Genomic DNA, 17837 nt, shown 5'->3' on the forward strand with positions numbered 1-17837 from the left:
GAATGAGCCTGGATGCCGGCCGAGGTTCGGAGATATCTATCGGCAAGGATTGCGCCTGCTCAGTCCTTACAGGAACCATCTCGATAGAGGAACCATTCCGACAAGTCACCGGTAGGGGACAGATGCAGCATCAAACCGATGCTTCATCCATCTAGGTAAGTATGATTCTGCAAAAAAAAAAAAAAAAACATACAGTAAAACCTTGGTTTGAGAGTAACTTGGTTTGAGAGCGTTTTGCAAGACAAGCAACATGTTTTAATAAATGTTGCCTTGCTATACAAGCGATGTCTTGATATAAGAGTAGCGTCATGTCACAACTGAGTATAAAAAAGAAGAGAAGAGCCTCTAAGAGCCGGTTCACACTTACGCGGCAGTACTTCGGGGGTGACTCTGCAAGTGTTCCTGAAGACGACTTCAGAGGCGACCTGCAAAACGACTTCTGTATAGAAGTCAATGCAGGTCGCCCCGAGCCGCCCCCGAAGTCGTACAGGAAACTTTTTCTAAGTCGAAGCGACTTGAGTCGCTCCTATTAGAACGGTTCCATTGCATTGAATGGGACGCCTGACGAGTCGCCCCAGTGTGAACCGGCTCTAAGTGTAGCAATGTGGTTACATTTAATGAAGGTACAACATTTAGCAACTTATTGCCACACTTAGAGGTGCCTCTCTTCTCTTTTATACCCTGTAAAAAAAATGCTTTGATATGCAAGTGCTTTGGATTACAAGCATGTTTCTGGAACGAATTATGCTCACAAACCAAGGTTTTACTGTACTTCTCTTTTAAGAAAACCTTTTTTGTTACTTATCTTTGGTTCTTGGAACGCCCAAGGCTGTATAGACCTTTGGGCTATGCGTTTCCTGACAGATTTCTTTTCTAAAGGGTGTGTTCTCACCGGTGCCCGCTCATTATTTCAGGATGTGAAGAGAAGACGGCGGTAGAATTTGGATAAGTACTGCTGGAGTTTGCAGGATTGAAAATGTTGAACCCGCATGTACTAATTATGACTAATTTTTTTGTTTGCTGAGAAATATGTTTTGTGTGTTTATGTCTTAACTCTTAACATTCATTCTGCACTGTAGGGATGAGTAATCAAAATTTCCAGCATGTTTACGTTCTAACATGCATGTGGATTATGAGACTTGTGTAATCAAAAAGCGTATAGGGCGATCATTGGCGAACGTTGGAACTACGTGGTCTGCCTTTTCTATTTTCCAAAGTAGAAATAAATACCAGATGTTCAACTGCAGCGACTCCTGTTCTGACAAATCCACGATCCTGAAATGTTAAAGTGCATTACAAAATGAAAATAGATATACAGTATAAGCAGCAGCACTGGCCCAGATTCAGGTAGATCCGTGCAATATTTGCGTGGGCACAGGGCAACGAGTTTTGCTCTGCGCCCACGCAAATATTTTGAAATGCCCGCGATTCACGGAGCAGTAGCTCCGTAAATTGCGCGGGCGATATGCTAAATAGCCGGGCGTAAGGCTGCCTAATGTAAATGATCCCGCCGGGGGCGGGAATCATTTAAATTAGGCGCGCTCCCGCGCCGAGCGAACAGCGCATGCTCCGTCGGGAAACTTTCCCGACGTGCATTGCGGCAAATGTTATAGCAGGAGCAACCTTGCGCTAAAGTCGCCGTACGGAAACTCCGTACCTTGCGTGCGCAGGGCCCGCGCAACTTTTGTGAATCGGTGGTAGTATGCAATTTGCATACTATACGCCGATCACAATGGCCGCGCCCCCTAGCGGCCAACGCAAGAATGCAGCCTGAGATATGAAGGCATAAGGAGGCTTATGCCTGTCATATCTTAGGCTGCAGTCGGTGTAACGAGGTTCCTGAATCAGGAGCACTCGTTACACCGGAGCAAGTAAGCACTTGCGCCGCGCAACCTATGGTTGCACGGGCGCAAGTGCTTCTTGAATCTGGGCCACTGAATGCAGCCAATCAGATTTAAAGTATAACTAAAGGCAATTTTTTTTTCTTTTACGTTTTGGATAGTGGAGAGAGATTAGAAGGCTTGTCAGTTTTGTGTCCCCGTTAAGTAGATTCACCCCCTCTATTTGTTCTATCATTGTCATTGAAAGTAAAGTAAAAGAAAATCCCAAATTTTGGGTTGTCCCCAGAAAAGAGGGGGAATCTTCCAATGGGTTGTCCCCAGAAAAGAGGGGGGATCTTCCAATGGGTTGTCCCCAGAAAAGAGGGGGAATCTTCCAATGGGTTGTCCCCAGAAAAGAGGGGGGATCTTCCAATGGGTTGTCCCCAGAAAAGAGGGGGGATCTTCCAATGGGTTGTCCCCAGAAAAGAGAGCGGAATCTTCCAATGGGTTGTCCCCAGAAAAGAGGGGAAATCTTCCAATGGGTTGTCCCCAGAAAAGAGGGGGGATCTTCCAATGGGTTGTCCCCAGAAAAGAGGGGGAATCTTCCAATGGGTTGTCCCCAGAAAAGAGGGGGAATCTTCCAATGGGTTGTCCCCAGAAAAGAGGGGGAATCTTCCAATGGGTTGCCCCAGAAAAGAGGGCGGAATCTTCCAATGGGTTGTCCCCAGAAAAGAGGGGAAATCTTCCAATGGGTTGTCCCCAGAAAAGAGGGCGGAATCTTCCAATGGGTTGTCCCCAGAAAAGAGGGGGAATCTTCCGATGGGTTGTCCCCAGAAAAGAGGGCGGAATCTTCCAATGGGTTGTCCCCAGAAAAGAGGGGAAATCTTCCAATGGGTTGTCCCCAGAAAAGAGGGGGGATCTTCCAATGGGTTGTCCCCAGAAAAGAGGGGGAATCTTCCAATGGGTTGTCCCCAGAAAAGAGGGGGAATCTTCCAATGGGTTGTCCCCAGAAAAGAGGGGGAATCTTCCAATGGGTTGTCCCCAGAAAAGAGGGCGGAATCTTCCAATGGGTTGTCCCCAGAAAAGAGGGGAAATCTTCCAATGGGTTGTCCCCAGAAAAGAGGGCGGAATCTTCCAATGGGTTGTCCCCAGAAAAGAGGGGGAATCTTCCGATGGGTTGTCCCCAGAAAAGAGGGGGAATCTTCCAATGGGTTGTCCCCAGAAAAGAGGGGGAATCTTCCAATGGGTTGTCCCCAGAAAAGTAATAGAGGGGAAATCTTCCTGTTTGGCTACGGGGCATGAAGTGAAGGAAAATCTCCGCAATGGGCCACAGATGTCAAAAAATCTGAGCGGGTTTATAACCCTCCCTTGCTCTCTCCAAAATGAAAAAAAAAAAAAAAAACTTGCCTGCAGTTCTACTTTAGGATTTAAACTGGACTTTCAGCTTAAGGCCTTGTTCACCAGTGGTGTATTACAGAACATCTATGCAGTTTCGGGGGGACGGTTTGAAATGCAGACATTGTACGTTTGGGGCCGCGCACCCACACAGTTATCCAATTAGAAGCAGCAGCTGTGTCAGAGCAGGCGTCGCGTCCCAATAGACAGGAATGGGTCTGCCTGCACGGGAATGTGTGGAACACCCATAGGCGTGCGTAAGGGGTGTGCCTGGGCACACCCTAATCCTGGGGTTGGCAACCTGTCGATGGTGGGCAGATGACAGGTAAACCGCAATCCTTGCTGGTCCTCAGAACCTAGACAGGAGAGGCGGCGGGGGTGGAATTTAGTGGAACCGATCTGTATTTTCCTCCTGAAGCAGCTGAAAGTAGGCTTCTCCTCCTCTCCATTTTGTCAACATTCAGCTGCCACAGGAATAAAATATAGGGGATCGGTACTAATATATGCCACCCCTCTTTTCCCTGTTCCTCTTTCTCCTGTTGCCTGGGTCCCCCATGTGCTCCCTTGCTCCCCCTTCCTCCCATTGTTTTAGGATCAGGGTCAGTAAATATGTCAAACGCATATGTGTTGGAGCTTTGCGGTGCACACCCTAATGCAATAGGCTGCACACACCTATGGGAACACATGTGCATCCCTATGTGGGTAAACATGACCCTCACACAGATATACACTGTATTACACCCAATGTGAATGAGGCCTTAAACAGCCAAGTACATTCCAAGTGCGTCAAAACAAAAAGGGTGCAAAGTGTTGCAGTTTGTTTACTTTAGAAAGAAGCCACAACCTGAGCCTGAAAGCCTCTCCCATGTCAGCAGTCTACAGAGAAGGACACTTGTTCTCTGCGTGGAAGCTGTGGCACCTCTGCAAAGGTCTCACACACCACCTAGAGCTAGAGATCTCCAATCAGCAGAGACCATGGGCCAGATTCACGTACAGCGGGCGCAGCGTAACGTAACCGGTTTACGTTACACCGCCGCAATTTTTCCGATTTAGTGCCCGATCCACAAAGCACTTACCTGGAAATTTGCAGCGGTGTATCGTAAACAGGTCTGGCGCAAGGCGGCCCAATTCAAATGGGGCGGGTACCATTTAAATTAGGCGCGCTCCCGCGCCGGACGTACTGTGCATGCTCCCGTCGCAAATTTCCCGACGTGCTTTGCGCGAAATTACGACGCGCCAACGTTTTGTGAATCGCGACGAGAAAAAAGACTTACGCCGGGAAAAATAAAAGATTTAAAAAAAATTCAAAAGCGACGCGAGAAAGACGGGCATACTTTAACATGGTGGAGTACTTTTACACCATGTTAAAGGTGCCCTATCTTTGCGACGGAAATCTAACACTTGCGACGCCGTAACGACGGGAAAAATCTTCGTGGATCGCCGTAACTCCTAATTTGCATACCCGACGCTGGTTTACGACGCGAACTCCCCCCAGCGGCGGCCGCGGTACTGCATCCTAAGATCCGACAGTGTAAGTCCATTACACCTGTCGGATCTTCTGGCTATTTATGCGGAACTGATTCTATGAATCAGTCGCATAGATAGAAACAGAGATATGACGGAGTATCAGGAGATACGCCGTCGTATCTCTTTTGTGAATCTGGCCCCATGAGCTTTGCTGCAGAACTATAGATCTGACTTAAAGAGGAAGTACGGTAAACCCATCAGGGTTTTGCTACCTTTTGCTACCTGATAAGTCTGCAAATTAAAAGCATAATTATTATTATTATTATGTGACACTTGCCTGCAAAAGAATCCAGCAATGTCCCCTGTGTAGGCCGCGTCCATCTTCTGTCTCCTCTTCCTTCCGGGCTGCGGACTCCGGCTCTGTGATTTGCCGGAGCCGCGTGACGTCACTTCCTCGCATGCGTACGAGAACCGCCATTAGCGGCACAGGCTGGGGAAGAAATGGCACTTAGTTTAGTTTCTTCCCTGTGCCGTTAACATTTTCGGCAGACTACAAGTTCAATATCTCCTAAACAGCGCACATTTAGGAGATATTTCCACTACCTATAGGTAAGCCTTCTTCTAGGCTTACTTATAGTTAGAAGTAGCCAAAGGGGGTTTACAACCACTTTAACAGGGGGTGTGTCAGACCTCTGCAGGGAGACCACTGCTTACACATCGAGAGCAAGGGTCCTTCTGATGTATGCTGGTAGGGGACATGCTTTTCTACTCAGGCTATGGCTGCTTTATAAAGTATACATACTGTAAAACCTTTCATACCCTTTGTTTTAATGCATCTGGAATGTACCTCTGTGTACTATAAACATAGTATATTGGCCGTGGGTTATCTTTAATGTTCTCATATCATTGTTTCATTTTATTTCTAGACATCCAACATCATGTTGCAGCGCAGCCGAAATTATGTCCGTGCTCTTCTTCCATATCATGAAGTATAAGCCTCAAGACCCCAAGAATCCCAACAATGATCGTTTTGTCATGTCTAAGGTATGGGTTACATGCAAAATTACAATAGATGGCCCCAAAGGTAAACTATCTTAAGAATTACCAAAATCTTCTAGATGTTTGCATTAATAGTTCCAAAAATGGCATCTGAATCATGTAAACATTTTTTTTATTATTGACACATAAAATGTATGATATTACCATTTCTTTCTTGAATAGCATGTTTAGAGACTGATAGCAAAAGCTACCAGGGCAACGAATCATATCATACCTTGTTCTTTTCTGTATTCAAAACTGTTTTAGTCTATGTATAGTGCAGTGCACTGATACTAGGCACTATTACTCCCATTGACTCCAACAGTGAGAAACTATTCCCTCCACTGTCACCAACAGTTGGGCATAATTCCTCCAACTGACTCCAACGATAGGGCACTGTTTCTCCCAGTGACCCCGATGATGGGGCAATATTCCCTACACTGACACAATCAAGGGGGCACTATTCCTCCCACTGACACCAATGATGGGGCACTATTCCTCCCACTGACACCAATGATGGGGCTCTATTCCTCCCACTGACACCAATGATGGGGCACTATTCCTCCCACTGACACCAATGATGGGACACTATGTCTCCCACTGACACCAATGATGGGACACTATTCCTCCCACTGACACCAATGATGGGGCTCTATTCCTCCCACTAACACCAATGATGGGGCTCTATTCCTCCCACTAACACCAATGATGGGGCTCTATTCCTCCCACTGACACCAATGACGGGGCTCTATTCCTCCCACTGACACCAATGATGGAGCACTATTCCTCCCACTGACACCAATGATGGGGCTCTATTCCTCCCACTAACACCAATGATGGGGCTCTATTCCTCCCACTAACACCAATGATGGGGCACTATTCCTCCCACTGACACCAATGATGGGGCTCTATTCCTCCCACTGACACCAATGATGGGGCTCTATTCCTCCCACTGACACCAATGATGGGGCTCTATTCCTCCCACTGACACCAATGATGGGGCACTATTCCTCCCACTGACACCAATGATAGGGCACGATTCCTCCCACTGACACCAATGATGGGGCACTATTCCTCCCACTGACACCAATGATAGGGCACGATTCCTCCCACTGACACCAATGATGGGGCACTATTCCTCCCACTAACACCAATGATGGGGCACTATTCCTCCCACTGACACCTACAATGGGGCTCTATTCCTCCCACTGACACCAATGATGGGGCACTATTCCTCCCACTGACACCTACAATGGGGCACTATTTCTCCTCCCACTATCCACAGGCATTATGTATTTTTTTTTACTCCCCCTGACTACCAAGCCTGGGGCATTGTTACACCTTCTGCCCACAGTCCGGCCCCTCTAAAGTCCAATGGGCAGTAAATTGGTTCTTACCAGAGCCCTGGTATAGTGTACACTTTGGATTGTGAGCATAACTCGTTCCAGAAACACGCTTGTAATCCAAAGCAAATTTTCTCATAAGAAATAATGGAAACTGAATTGATTTGTTCCACAACCATTTTTTCATAAGTCTTCAATTTATAGTCCATTTAAAAAGATTATAGCAATGTGATAGGTTGTGTAGCCATAAAATGTCCATCCACAAATGGAAGCCTCTACAAGGGGATTAGAAGCAAAATCCAGCAGGAGCTACAGAGTATAAAAGAGAAGAGAGGTACCACTTAGTGTAGCAATATGGTTACATTTAATGAAGGTACAACATTTAGCAACTCACATGGTTGATGATTAAAAGAGGCACGTCTAAGTATGCAGGCATCCGAGGTAAAGCGGCTCACATAGACCGCCCTCCTCACCGCCGACTCTCACCACTATCAGTCTGCAATCGTGACCGGGAAGACTACCCTGCAGTAGAGCGATCTGAAAGCGAGGCTTGAACTCTGGATGCCTGCATACTTAGATGTGCCTGTTTCATCAACCATGTGAGTTTCTAAATGTTGTACCTTCATTAAATGTAACCATATTGCTACACTTGGAGGCGCCTCTCTTCTATTTTATACTCAGTTGTGACATGACGGTACTCTTATATCAAGACATCGCTTGTATATCAAGTCAAAATTTATTTAAGTCTTGCAAAAGCTCTCAAACCAAGTTACTCTCAAACCAAGGCTTTAGGCCTGGTTCACACTGGTGCGTTTTGACATGTGATTTGGCATGTCGCGGTATTTACCGCAAATTGCCGGCAATAGCACCGTCCTAATCGCATCTGCGGCGCTGCACCAATTTCAAAAAGTAGTTTCTGTACTACTTTTTGCGATTTCGGCCCGCGATTTACATTGACATCTGTGCAGAAACCTGTACAGATGTCTCTATAATCGCGGCCGAAATCGGGACTGCCAGCGGGAGTGAAATCGTGCGAGTTCAGCTGAACTCCCGCAGCCCAGTGTGAACCTGGGATTACTGGGCCATATTCTCATAGAAGTTACGATGGAGTATCTCAGGATACTCCATCGTATCTCCCTTTTTTGGCCCGTGTATCTATGCGACTGATTCATAGGGCCAGATTCACAAAGAGATATGACGGTGTATCTACAGATACACCATCGTATCTCTGACGTAAACTGGTCCTATCTATGCGCCTGATTCATAGAATCAGTTACGCATAGATAGGGCTAGATCCGACAGTGTTACAATGTGTTACACTGTCGGATCTTTTTTTCAATTTAAAAATGGCGCCGATAATTTACGATAAATAATATGTAAATCAGCGAGATACGCAAATTCACGAACGTACGCGGACCCGTCGCAGTGTTCTTACGTCGTTTCCGTAGCGGTTTTCCGTCGTATACTTACCCCTTCTTTTATCAGGCGCAGCCAATGTTAAGTATAGCCGGCGTTCCCGCGTCGAATTTGAATTTTCCTACGTCGTTTGCGTACGCCGATTCACGAACATGCGCGTCGCAAGTCCCGCTCACGTCGCAACCACTGACGTCCTAGTGACGTCAGTGGGAGCAATGCACGCCGGGAAATTCCCTGGACGACGCATGCGCATTTAAATCGGCGCGGGAACGCGCCTGATTTAAATATGACACTCCCCTAGCCGCGGAATTTGAATTCCGCTGGGGGATTTAGGATCCGCCGTCGCAAGTTTGGAGGTAAGTTGTTTGTGAATTAGCCACTTGCCTCCTAAACTTGCGGGAGCGGATCTTAATTCACGTAGAACGAGCGGATCTATAGATCCGCTGCGCTACGTGAATCTGGCCCTTAGAATCATTTTCGCATAGATACACTTAAGATCCGCCATCTGTAAGTCACTTACACTGGCGGATCTTAAATGTAATGACGCCGGCCGCCGCTAGATGGCATTTACGTGAAGGACTCATTTGCGTATGCAAATGATCCTTCTACGCCAATTCCCGAACGAGTTCGCGTCGCGTAACCGTCGCTAACGTCGTTTGCGTAAGCGGAAACTTACTCCTGCTATATGAGGAGTAAGTTTCCGCAAGTCCCACGTAGGCCATGTTACGGATGGCGTCGGGTCCGCGTCGTGTTTTTTCGTCGGGTACATCGTTTTACTAAGTCGTTCTTGAATACGACTTTACGTCAATGACGCACACGTCCGCGTCATTGACGTTTTCCGCCGAGAACTGGAGCATGCGCACTGGGCTTTTTGAAGCCCGGCGCATGCGCAGTTCATTAGAATCGGGGGCGCGCTTAATTTGAATACAAGCCGCCCCCTTGGAGATCCGCCAGGCTACGCCGGGGCATTTACACTCCGCCCTCCCAACTTACGGAGCAAGTGTTTGGGGAATACAACACTTGCTCCTGTAAGTTGGGACAGCGGAGTGTAAGTGCCTTAAGCGCAGCCCGCGGATTTTTAGAGAGAATATGGGCCATTGTATTTTGTTTTGCTTGAATGGCCTGCATCAGAACACACCACAGCAATTCAATAGAGCAGAGTTGAGGAACACTATGAAATGTATAGGCCATCTTGTTTAGTAACCCTTGTTTTTTTGATCATTAGTATAATGCATTACATTACTTATTTTAAGTTTAAAGCCACAGGACATCCTGATATCCTGCCATAACATTTCTATATACAAATTAGAATTTATTGATCTCTCAAAGCTATCCAAGCCCTGAGACTGCAAAGCAACCAAAACCTTACACTCCATCCAACATGTTTCACAGTTGGGATAAGTGTTGGTACCGCTGTGGAGTGTTTTGGTTTCCCTATAGGTCCCTCTGTGTACTTTTGCCAGAAATATAACTGTATTCTCATTTGTCCACAGAACATTGTTTCAGTACTGCTGTAGGACTGAGGCTCGGTTCACACTGCCACGACTTGGGATCCGGCTTGTTAGACCCCAAGTAGCGCGACATGTGAAATCCCATGTTAGTCAATGAGAACTGTGCACTAATGCACTACTGAAGTTGCTCCAACCTCAGAAAAGGTTTTTGTACTACTTCAAGGTGACTTCTATCCGACTTATATTCTATACTTCTATTAAAGTAGTACTCAACTCACCAGGAAGTAGCCTGGCAAAGTCGCACCGTAACATGCGCGACTTTCAGGTCACTATGGTTCATTACTGCTTCCATGGAATACTCATGAACAGGTGTCATCAAGTTCAAAGGAAGCCTACAGTTCAGCCCAGGGTGAATCATCTGTTTATTTTATCGTATAAGTTGCACCATTGTAAGGCACTAATTCTGCTGATGAAGTAGAATAACAACAGTTACATAGTTACATAGTTGATGAGGTTGAAAAAAGACACAAGTTCATCAAGTCCAACCTATGTGTGTGTGATTATATGGCAGTTACATCCCTGTATGTTGTGGTCGTTCAGGTGCTTAATTAATAGTTTTTTTTTCAACTATCAATGCCCCCCTGCCTGAAACCACCGCCTGTGGAAGGGAATTCCACATCCTTGCCACTCTTACAGTAAAGAACCCTCTATGCAGTTTAAAGCGGGGGTTCACCCTAAAAAAAAAATTATTATTTAATTTTTTTGCGCCGTACTCACAGTTTAATCCATTAGTTAAGTTTCAGACTCCCCGCGGGGAGTAGGCGTTCCTATGCAGATGGGAACATGATTGACGGCCGGCTATGGCGCGTCACGCTTCCCGAAAATAGCCGAAATAGGACTTGGCTTTTCACGGCGCCTGCGCAGTCAGCTCCTAGTCTAGCGCCGTGAAGAGCCGAGTCCTACTCCGGCTATATTCGGAAAGCGTGATGCGCCATAGCCAGCCGTCAATCATGTTCCCCTCTGCATAGGAACGCCTACTACGCCCCGCGGGGAGTCTGAAACTAAACTAATGGATTAAACTGTGAGTACGGCGCCAAAAAAATAATAAAGGCATACTGTAGCTCACGCTAGTATGCTGGATGGCATGGTAGAAACTTGTTTTTTAGGGTGATCCTCCGCTTTAAGGTTAAAACGTTTTTTTTCTAATTTTAGTGAGTGGCCATGTGTCTTATTAAATTCCCTACTGCGAAAAAGTTTTATCCCATTGTGGGGTCACCAGTACGGTATTTGTAAACTGAAATCATATCCCCTCTCAAGCGTCTCTTCTCCAGAGAGAATAAGTTCAGTGCTCCCAACCTTTCCGCATAACTAATATACTCCAGACTAAAGCCTCGTACAAGAAAACTGCTTCTTGCCGAGAAAACCGTTTGTGTGTACGAGGCTTTCGGGTTTCTCATCTGGAAATCTGTCCATAATCTCGACGAGAAAAAAAGAGAACCTGCTCTTTTTTTTCTCGTCGAGATTCTTGGCGGCCTGTTTCCCGACGAGAAACCCGAGAGTGTGTATACTTACCTGTCGCCATAGAAACCCGCGCATGCTCGAAATGACTTTGACGCATGCGCAGTAGGTTCCACGGCATAGGTAGGGTGAAGCAAGATGGCGGCGACGGCATCAAATGTGACGAGCGCATGCTTGTCGTAAGCAATGACGTCACTGCGTTCTTGCCTTTCAGGAGAACAGCAGTTCTTTTGAAAGGTCAGTGTGTACCCTCGGGCGGCAAGAGATTCTTGCCAAGAATCTCGTCAGGGAAAACGACGGGTTTTTCCTGACGAGATTCTTGCCTGTGTGTATAGGGCCTAAGCCTTTATTAGCTTTGTTTCCTTCTTTGTACTCACTCCATTTCCAGTACATCCTTCCTGAGAACTGGTGCCCAGAACTGGACAGCATACTCTAGGTGTGGCTGGACCAGAGTCTTGTAGAGCGGGAGAATTATCGCTTTATCTCTGGAGTTAATCCTCTTGTTAATGCATGCCAGTATTCTGTTTGCTTTGTTAGCAGCAGCTTGGCATTGCATGCCATGGCTGAACCTATCATCTACTAGGACCCCCCAAGTCCTTTTCCATCCTAGATTCCCCAGGAGGTTCTCCCCCCAGTGTATAGATTGCATTTATATTTTTGCCACTCAAAATGCATTATTTTAAATTTTTCTACATTGAACCTCATTTGCCATGTAGTTGTCCACCCCATTAATTTATTCAGATCTTCTTGCACGGTTTCCACATCCTGCGGAGAAGTTATTGCCTTGCTTAGCTTAGTATCGTCCGCAAATACAGAGATTGAGCTGTTTATCCCATTCTCCAGGTTGTTTATGAATAAATTAACCACTTCAATACAGGGCTTTAAAACCCACCTCCATACCGGGCCTATTCTGGCACTTCTCACCTCCATGTACAAATCATCATTCTTTTGCTAGAAAATTACTCAGAACCCCCAAACATTATATATGTTTTTTTTAGCAGACACCCTAGGGAATAAATTGGCGGTCATTGCAACTTTTTATCTTGCATGGTTTTTGCGCAATAATTTTTCAAACACCTTTTTTTGTAAAAAAAAAAATGGTTTCATGAATTAAAAAATAACAAAACAGTAAAGTTAGCCCAATTTTTATGTAAAATATGAAAGATGATATTACGCTGAGTAAATTGATACCTAACATGTCATGCTTTAAAATTGCGCACACTCATGGAATGGCGCCAAACTTCGTTACTTAAAAATCTCCATAGGTGACGCTTTAAATTTTTTACAGGTTACCAGTTTAGAGTTACAGAGGAGGTCTAGTGCTAGAATTGTTGCACACACTCTAACGCACGCAGCGACACCTCACGTGTGGTTTGAACGCTTACATACGTCGGCGGGACTTACGTGTGCGTTCGCTTCTGAGCGCGAGCTACCGGGGACAGGGGCGTTTTAATTTATTTCTTTACTTATTTATTTATTTTTTTCACTTTTTAAAAATTTTTTTTTTTTCGATCGCTTTTATTCCTATTACAAGGCATGTAAACATCCCTTGTAATAGGAATGTGTGTGACAGGTCCTCTTTAAGGAGAGATGCGGGGTCAATAAGACCCCACATCTCTCCTCCAGGCTGGAAAGAATGAGATTGTGAAAAAAAAAAAATTCACAGATCTCATTCTTACTAGCCCCAATTGCGGTTTGTTTACTTACGGGTACCCGGGCGTGACTTCATCACATCGCGCCCGGGCCTCTCTATGCTGCACATCCGGCGGACGGCGATCATCTCTCTGGGCACCGGATGGCAGCGGGAGGGGGGGATGTCCGCCTATAAGAATGATCAAGCGCCGCTATGATCGTTCTTACGGTGTACAGGATCGCCGCCGGAAGAAAGTGATATCTGAATGATGCCTCTAGGTGCAGGCATCATTCAGATATCCCTGCACAAAGTACAGGATGTCATATGACGTCCACCCGGGATAACAGATCCCCTTTTTGGACGTCATATGACGGCGTGCGGGTTTTAAAATGGTTATACAGAATTGGTCCCAGCACAGAACCCTGGGGGGACCCCACTACCCACCCCTGACCATTCCGAGTACTCCCCATTTATCCCCACCCTCTTAAAGTGGAGTTCCACCCATAAATATAACATTACATCAGTAGATTTTAAAAAATGTCATTAGTCCTTTAAGAAAAAACATTTTTTTTTAGATGCCTTCAAAGTGTTGTTGCTAGGCAGAATAGTTAATCTTCCCACTTCCTGCACCTAGGTGCTTAAGCTTCCTAACCTACACCACACAGACTCCTGGGAATGTAGTGGGTGTAACTTTCAAGGAGTCTGTGCACTCCCCAGTCTCGAAGAATCATGTGATTTGGACAGTACAGGTGCTGAAACCTGATCTGAAACCTATTACACTGCTTGTGCAGCACTGAGCATTTGCGAGATCTGCAAGGCTGAAATCCAGGAAGTCATACAGTCTGGCTTCATGATGCCCACACTTAAGATGGCCCCAGTCAATTTCTATTTTATAAAGTGTCTAAATGCTGTAACAACCTAACAAAACGGACCTTAGTTTACAGACTAACTTTACTATAATACATTAAGCTTGTGTATTACAGGGGTATTTATATTTAAAAAGTGAAATTGTGGCCGGAACTCCGCTTTAACTCGCCCTTGTAGCCAGTTTCCAAGCCATGTACTCACCCTATGGTCTATGTCGACAGACTTTACTTTGTACAGTAAACGTTTATGTGGAACTGTGTCAAATGTGTCAAGTGATTCCTTCTATCTGCAATCTTCCTCACTATTGATGTAGAACATTTTCTAATGCCGCGTACACACCATCGTTTTCTGCGATGGAAAAAAACGTCATTTTCAAAAACGTCAATTTAATTGACCGTGTGTGGGCAAAAACGTCGTTTTATGTCTTCTAAAAAACGACAGAAAAAAATTGAAGCATGCTTCAATTTTATGTGTCGTTTTTGGCCGACGTCGTTTTCTGTGTTCTAAACATTGACCGTGTGTACGTAAAAACGTCGATTTAAGCCCGCGCATGCTCAGAAGCAAGTTAGGAGACGGCAGCGCTCATTCATGTAAAACGACTGTTCAGAATGGAATCAGCACATTCGTTAAGGTGTTTTTCAGCTTATAGACAAGAAAACGAAATTTAAAGCACAGTCACTGAAAATCACGAATCGTATCTCACCAAACTTTTACTAACACGCAGCAACACGATATCAGCAAAAGAGGCCGTCTTCCGCATGGAAACGACCCTTTATAGTGACGTCGTGCGTGATTGACGGAACTGCGCTGTGCTAGAGCGTTGTGAAAAAGCGATGGTGTGTATGCTACGTCGTTGTTCAAATTGAAGTTTGAAAAATGACGTTTTTTTAAAGCACATAAAGCGTCGCATTTTTCCATCGCAGAAAACGATGGTGTGTACGCGGCATAAGTCCCTGTGCTGACAATTCCAGTCTTTTTACAAACTATAGACATAGGGCCAGATTCACGTATCTCACCGTATCTTTGTGCAGGCGTAGCGTATCCTATTTACGCTACGCCTCCGCAACTTGGACAGGCAAGTGCAGTATTCACAAAGCACTTGCTCCGTAAGTTGCGGCGGCGTAGCGTAAATTGGACGGCGTAAGCCTGCCTAATTCAAAATAGGCTGGTAGGGGGCGTGTTGTATGTAAATGAATCGTGACCCCACATAAAAGACGGGCCTAACGAACAGCGCATGCTCAGTATCACGTCAAATTTACTCCATAAGATACGCCAGGCCCAATGCCTGTGACGTGAACGTAACCTACGCACAGCCCCATTCACGTACGACTTACGTAAACGACGTAAAAAGATACGCTTGCCGACGTCCATACTTTGCATTGGCTGCGCCTCATATAGCAGGGGTTACTTTACGCCGGACGTAAGCCTAACGTAAATGGCGTAGCGGGCGCAAGTACGTTCGTGAATCGGCGTATCTACCTAATTTACATATTCGACGAGTAAATCTATGGAAGCGCCCCTTGCGGCCAGCGTAAATATGCACCCAAGATACGACGGCATAGGAGACTTACGCCGCTCGTATCTTGGCCAAATCTATGCGTAACTGATTCTAAGAATCAGGCGCATAGACACGACGGCTCACATTCGGACTTACGACGACGTACGTAGAGATATGCCGTCATAAGTCCACTGTGAATCTGGCCCATATTTTTCTAGGGTAAAAAATGTTCAGTTATTTACTACGTTGATATCTTTTATTTCTGTTGATAGTAAACATACAGTGTGGGAAAGTTTGGGGAAGTTAACTCCCTAGAGATCCACAGCAGGTTGTTTATGGCATCTTCTGCCCCATCTATCACATGTTGCTTTGTTGCCTATTCTTTTTTGTTGTGTGTTTTGTATAAGTAAAAGATAAAAAGTCTGTGGGAATATGAAGGCGACACATTATTTGTCTCCATCCAGGGTCATGCAGCTCCCATACTGTATGCAGCTTGGGCAGAGACCGGGTTTTTGCCTGAATCAGAACTTCTCAACCTCAGAAAGCTGGACTCCATTCTGGAGGGACATCCGGTACCGGTGGGTATATTTTTGTAGAAAAAATACCATGTATGTATTACTTTATGTATCTTTATTTAAAGAGGAAGTAAACCCTCTTTTTGTTTTAAACACCCTGCAAGGCAAAGGCATAATGAGCTAGAATGCATAGCATACTAGCTCATTATGAAGTACTTACCTGAGATCGAAGCCCCCGCAGCGGTGCTCGGTCACCTCCTCCATCGGCGCCATCTCTCCAAGAGTCACTTCCGACTCTTGGAGACTCTGATCGCCGTTGTCTACGGCGCAGGTTAAAATGGCAATTAAAGGTTAATTTTTACACATTTGTGGCTTTTTAAATCACAATCAGTGTCTGTGTATAAATAGTCAATGAGTTTGTTAACTCTCACATGGATGCACCAAGTAGGCTAGACACTGATCCATGAGGAGGTAGAAAAGAACAGTCAAAAGACCTGTGTAACAAGGTAATGAAACTTTACAAAGATGGAAAAGGATATAAAAAGATATCCAAAGCCTTGAATATGCCAGTCCGTAGGTCAGTGCAGGTGTTCTATCAGAAAGCCTCTACCCATCGGAAAGTGCAAATGAAGTGGCATTCCATTGCGGCCATCTTGGCACACCAGCACTTGTCCTCAGTAAGCCTACAGTCAAAAGGCAGCAAGCGGACATCTTTTTACACCCACCGGAGTCTTGCATTTCACACTTATTTTTACCAGTAAACTGACCTTTTATCGTGAAATACAGTTGTTTTCAAAACCGTCAAGAGAGAGCTTTATAGTGTTTTTTTTTTTTGGGAGGGGGGTTGAGGTTTTAGGTAACAGTTCTGTACTGGGGGATAGGGGGAGGGGGAGCTTTGTGGTGGTGTTGGCCATTTTTTTTTATTACGACTACACCACCACTCTGGTAAATTTTTTCATTTTTAATGACACAACTAATGCATTTTTTCAGTGACCCACCAACACAGGGACAATTTACCCTATTTCTAAAAAGATGATATATATTTGTTAACATCACAGGCTATATACATATAGGTAAATATGTACAAAACCACTCAGGTAAAGACAACAAGTATTCTTCTCCACGGTGGGCCCCTAGCGAGTGGACTCTCTCTCTCTCTCTCTGTACAGGTAAGCCGCACAGCTTTTGCCTTGTCCCCTTGAATATTTATATACCTTTTCTGATGTATGAGTTGTATACTTGTTGTCTTTACCTGAGTGGTTTTGTACATATTTACCTATATGTATATAGCCTGTGATGTTAACAAATATATATCATCTTTTTAGAAATTCTCCTGACGAAGCAACTATCGTTGCGAAACTAGTAGAGATCTTGACTTGTATGACCCCCTTGGTTTCACCGCCACCCTCCGTCTAGGGTTTTATGCCATCTCGGTGATTGGGACGGCTGGTCGTACAATACGTCCATTTTATACTGCTGTTGATGTATTTTATAACCATGTGTGTCTCCTGTTTTTTGATGTTATGTTAAATAAACTGACTTATTTTTTTACCTTTACCACAACTCTTCTCTAAATTTTCTTATCTAGTACCGCTATAGTCCCCCTGCCCCCACTTGCTTTTGGTCTTTTTGGGCCTCTGGGGTCCCATTAACCTATATTTTAATCCACTATTGTAAATTGGATGCGGGTTACCCGCAACCAATTTGCAATAGCAGGAGATTTTGAACGGTTCTCTATGGAGCCGGTGCAGTGTCATATTCTGCTGCCTATCCTACAATGCTGCGGAAGTCACGTGACGGGCAACTGCGCATGCGCAATGCGCTCCAACGGCAAATGTGATGCGTTCCAGGGGATTTACGACACTACCCTTCAGTG

At 45.3% G+C, this 17837-nt stretch overlaps 1 protein-coding gene across 1 annotated transcript in view; it reads left to right on the forward strand.

The window, feature by feature from the left end:
• TKT (transketolase) overlaps nt 1–17837 on the forward strand; it is a 75775-nt gene that overhangs the window by 23108 nt on the left and 34830 nt on the right. The window contains exons 2-3 of the mRNA XM_040359273.1: nt 5609–5726; nt 15911–16024. Coding sequence (XP_040215207.1) covers nt 5609–5726; nt 15911–16024 — 232 coding nt within the window. The remainder of the gene's footprint in view (nt 1–5608; nt 5727–15910; nt 16025–17837) is intronic.

This window comes from Rana temporaria, chromosome 7, assembly GCF_905171775.1.
Source record: "Rana temporaria chromosome 7, aRanTem1.1, whole genome shotgun sequence".
NCBI classification, from domain to species: Eukaryota; Metazoa; Chordata; class Amphibia; order Anura; family Ranidae; genus Rana; species Rana temporaria.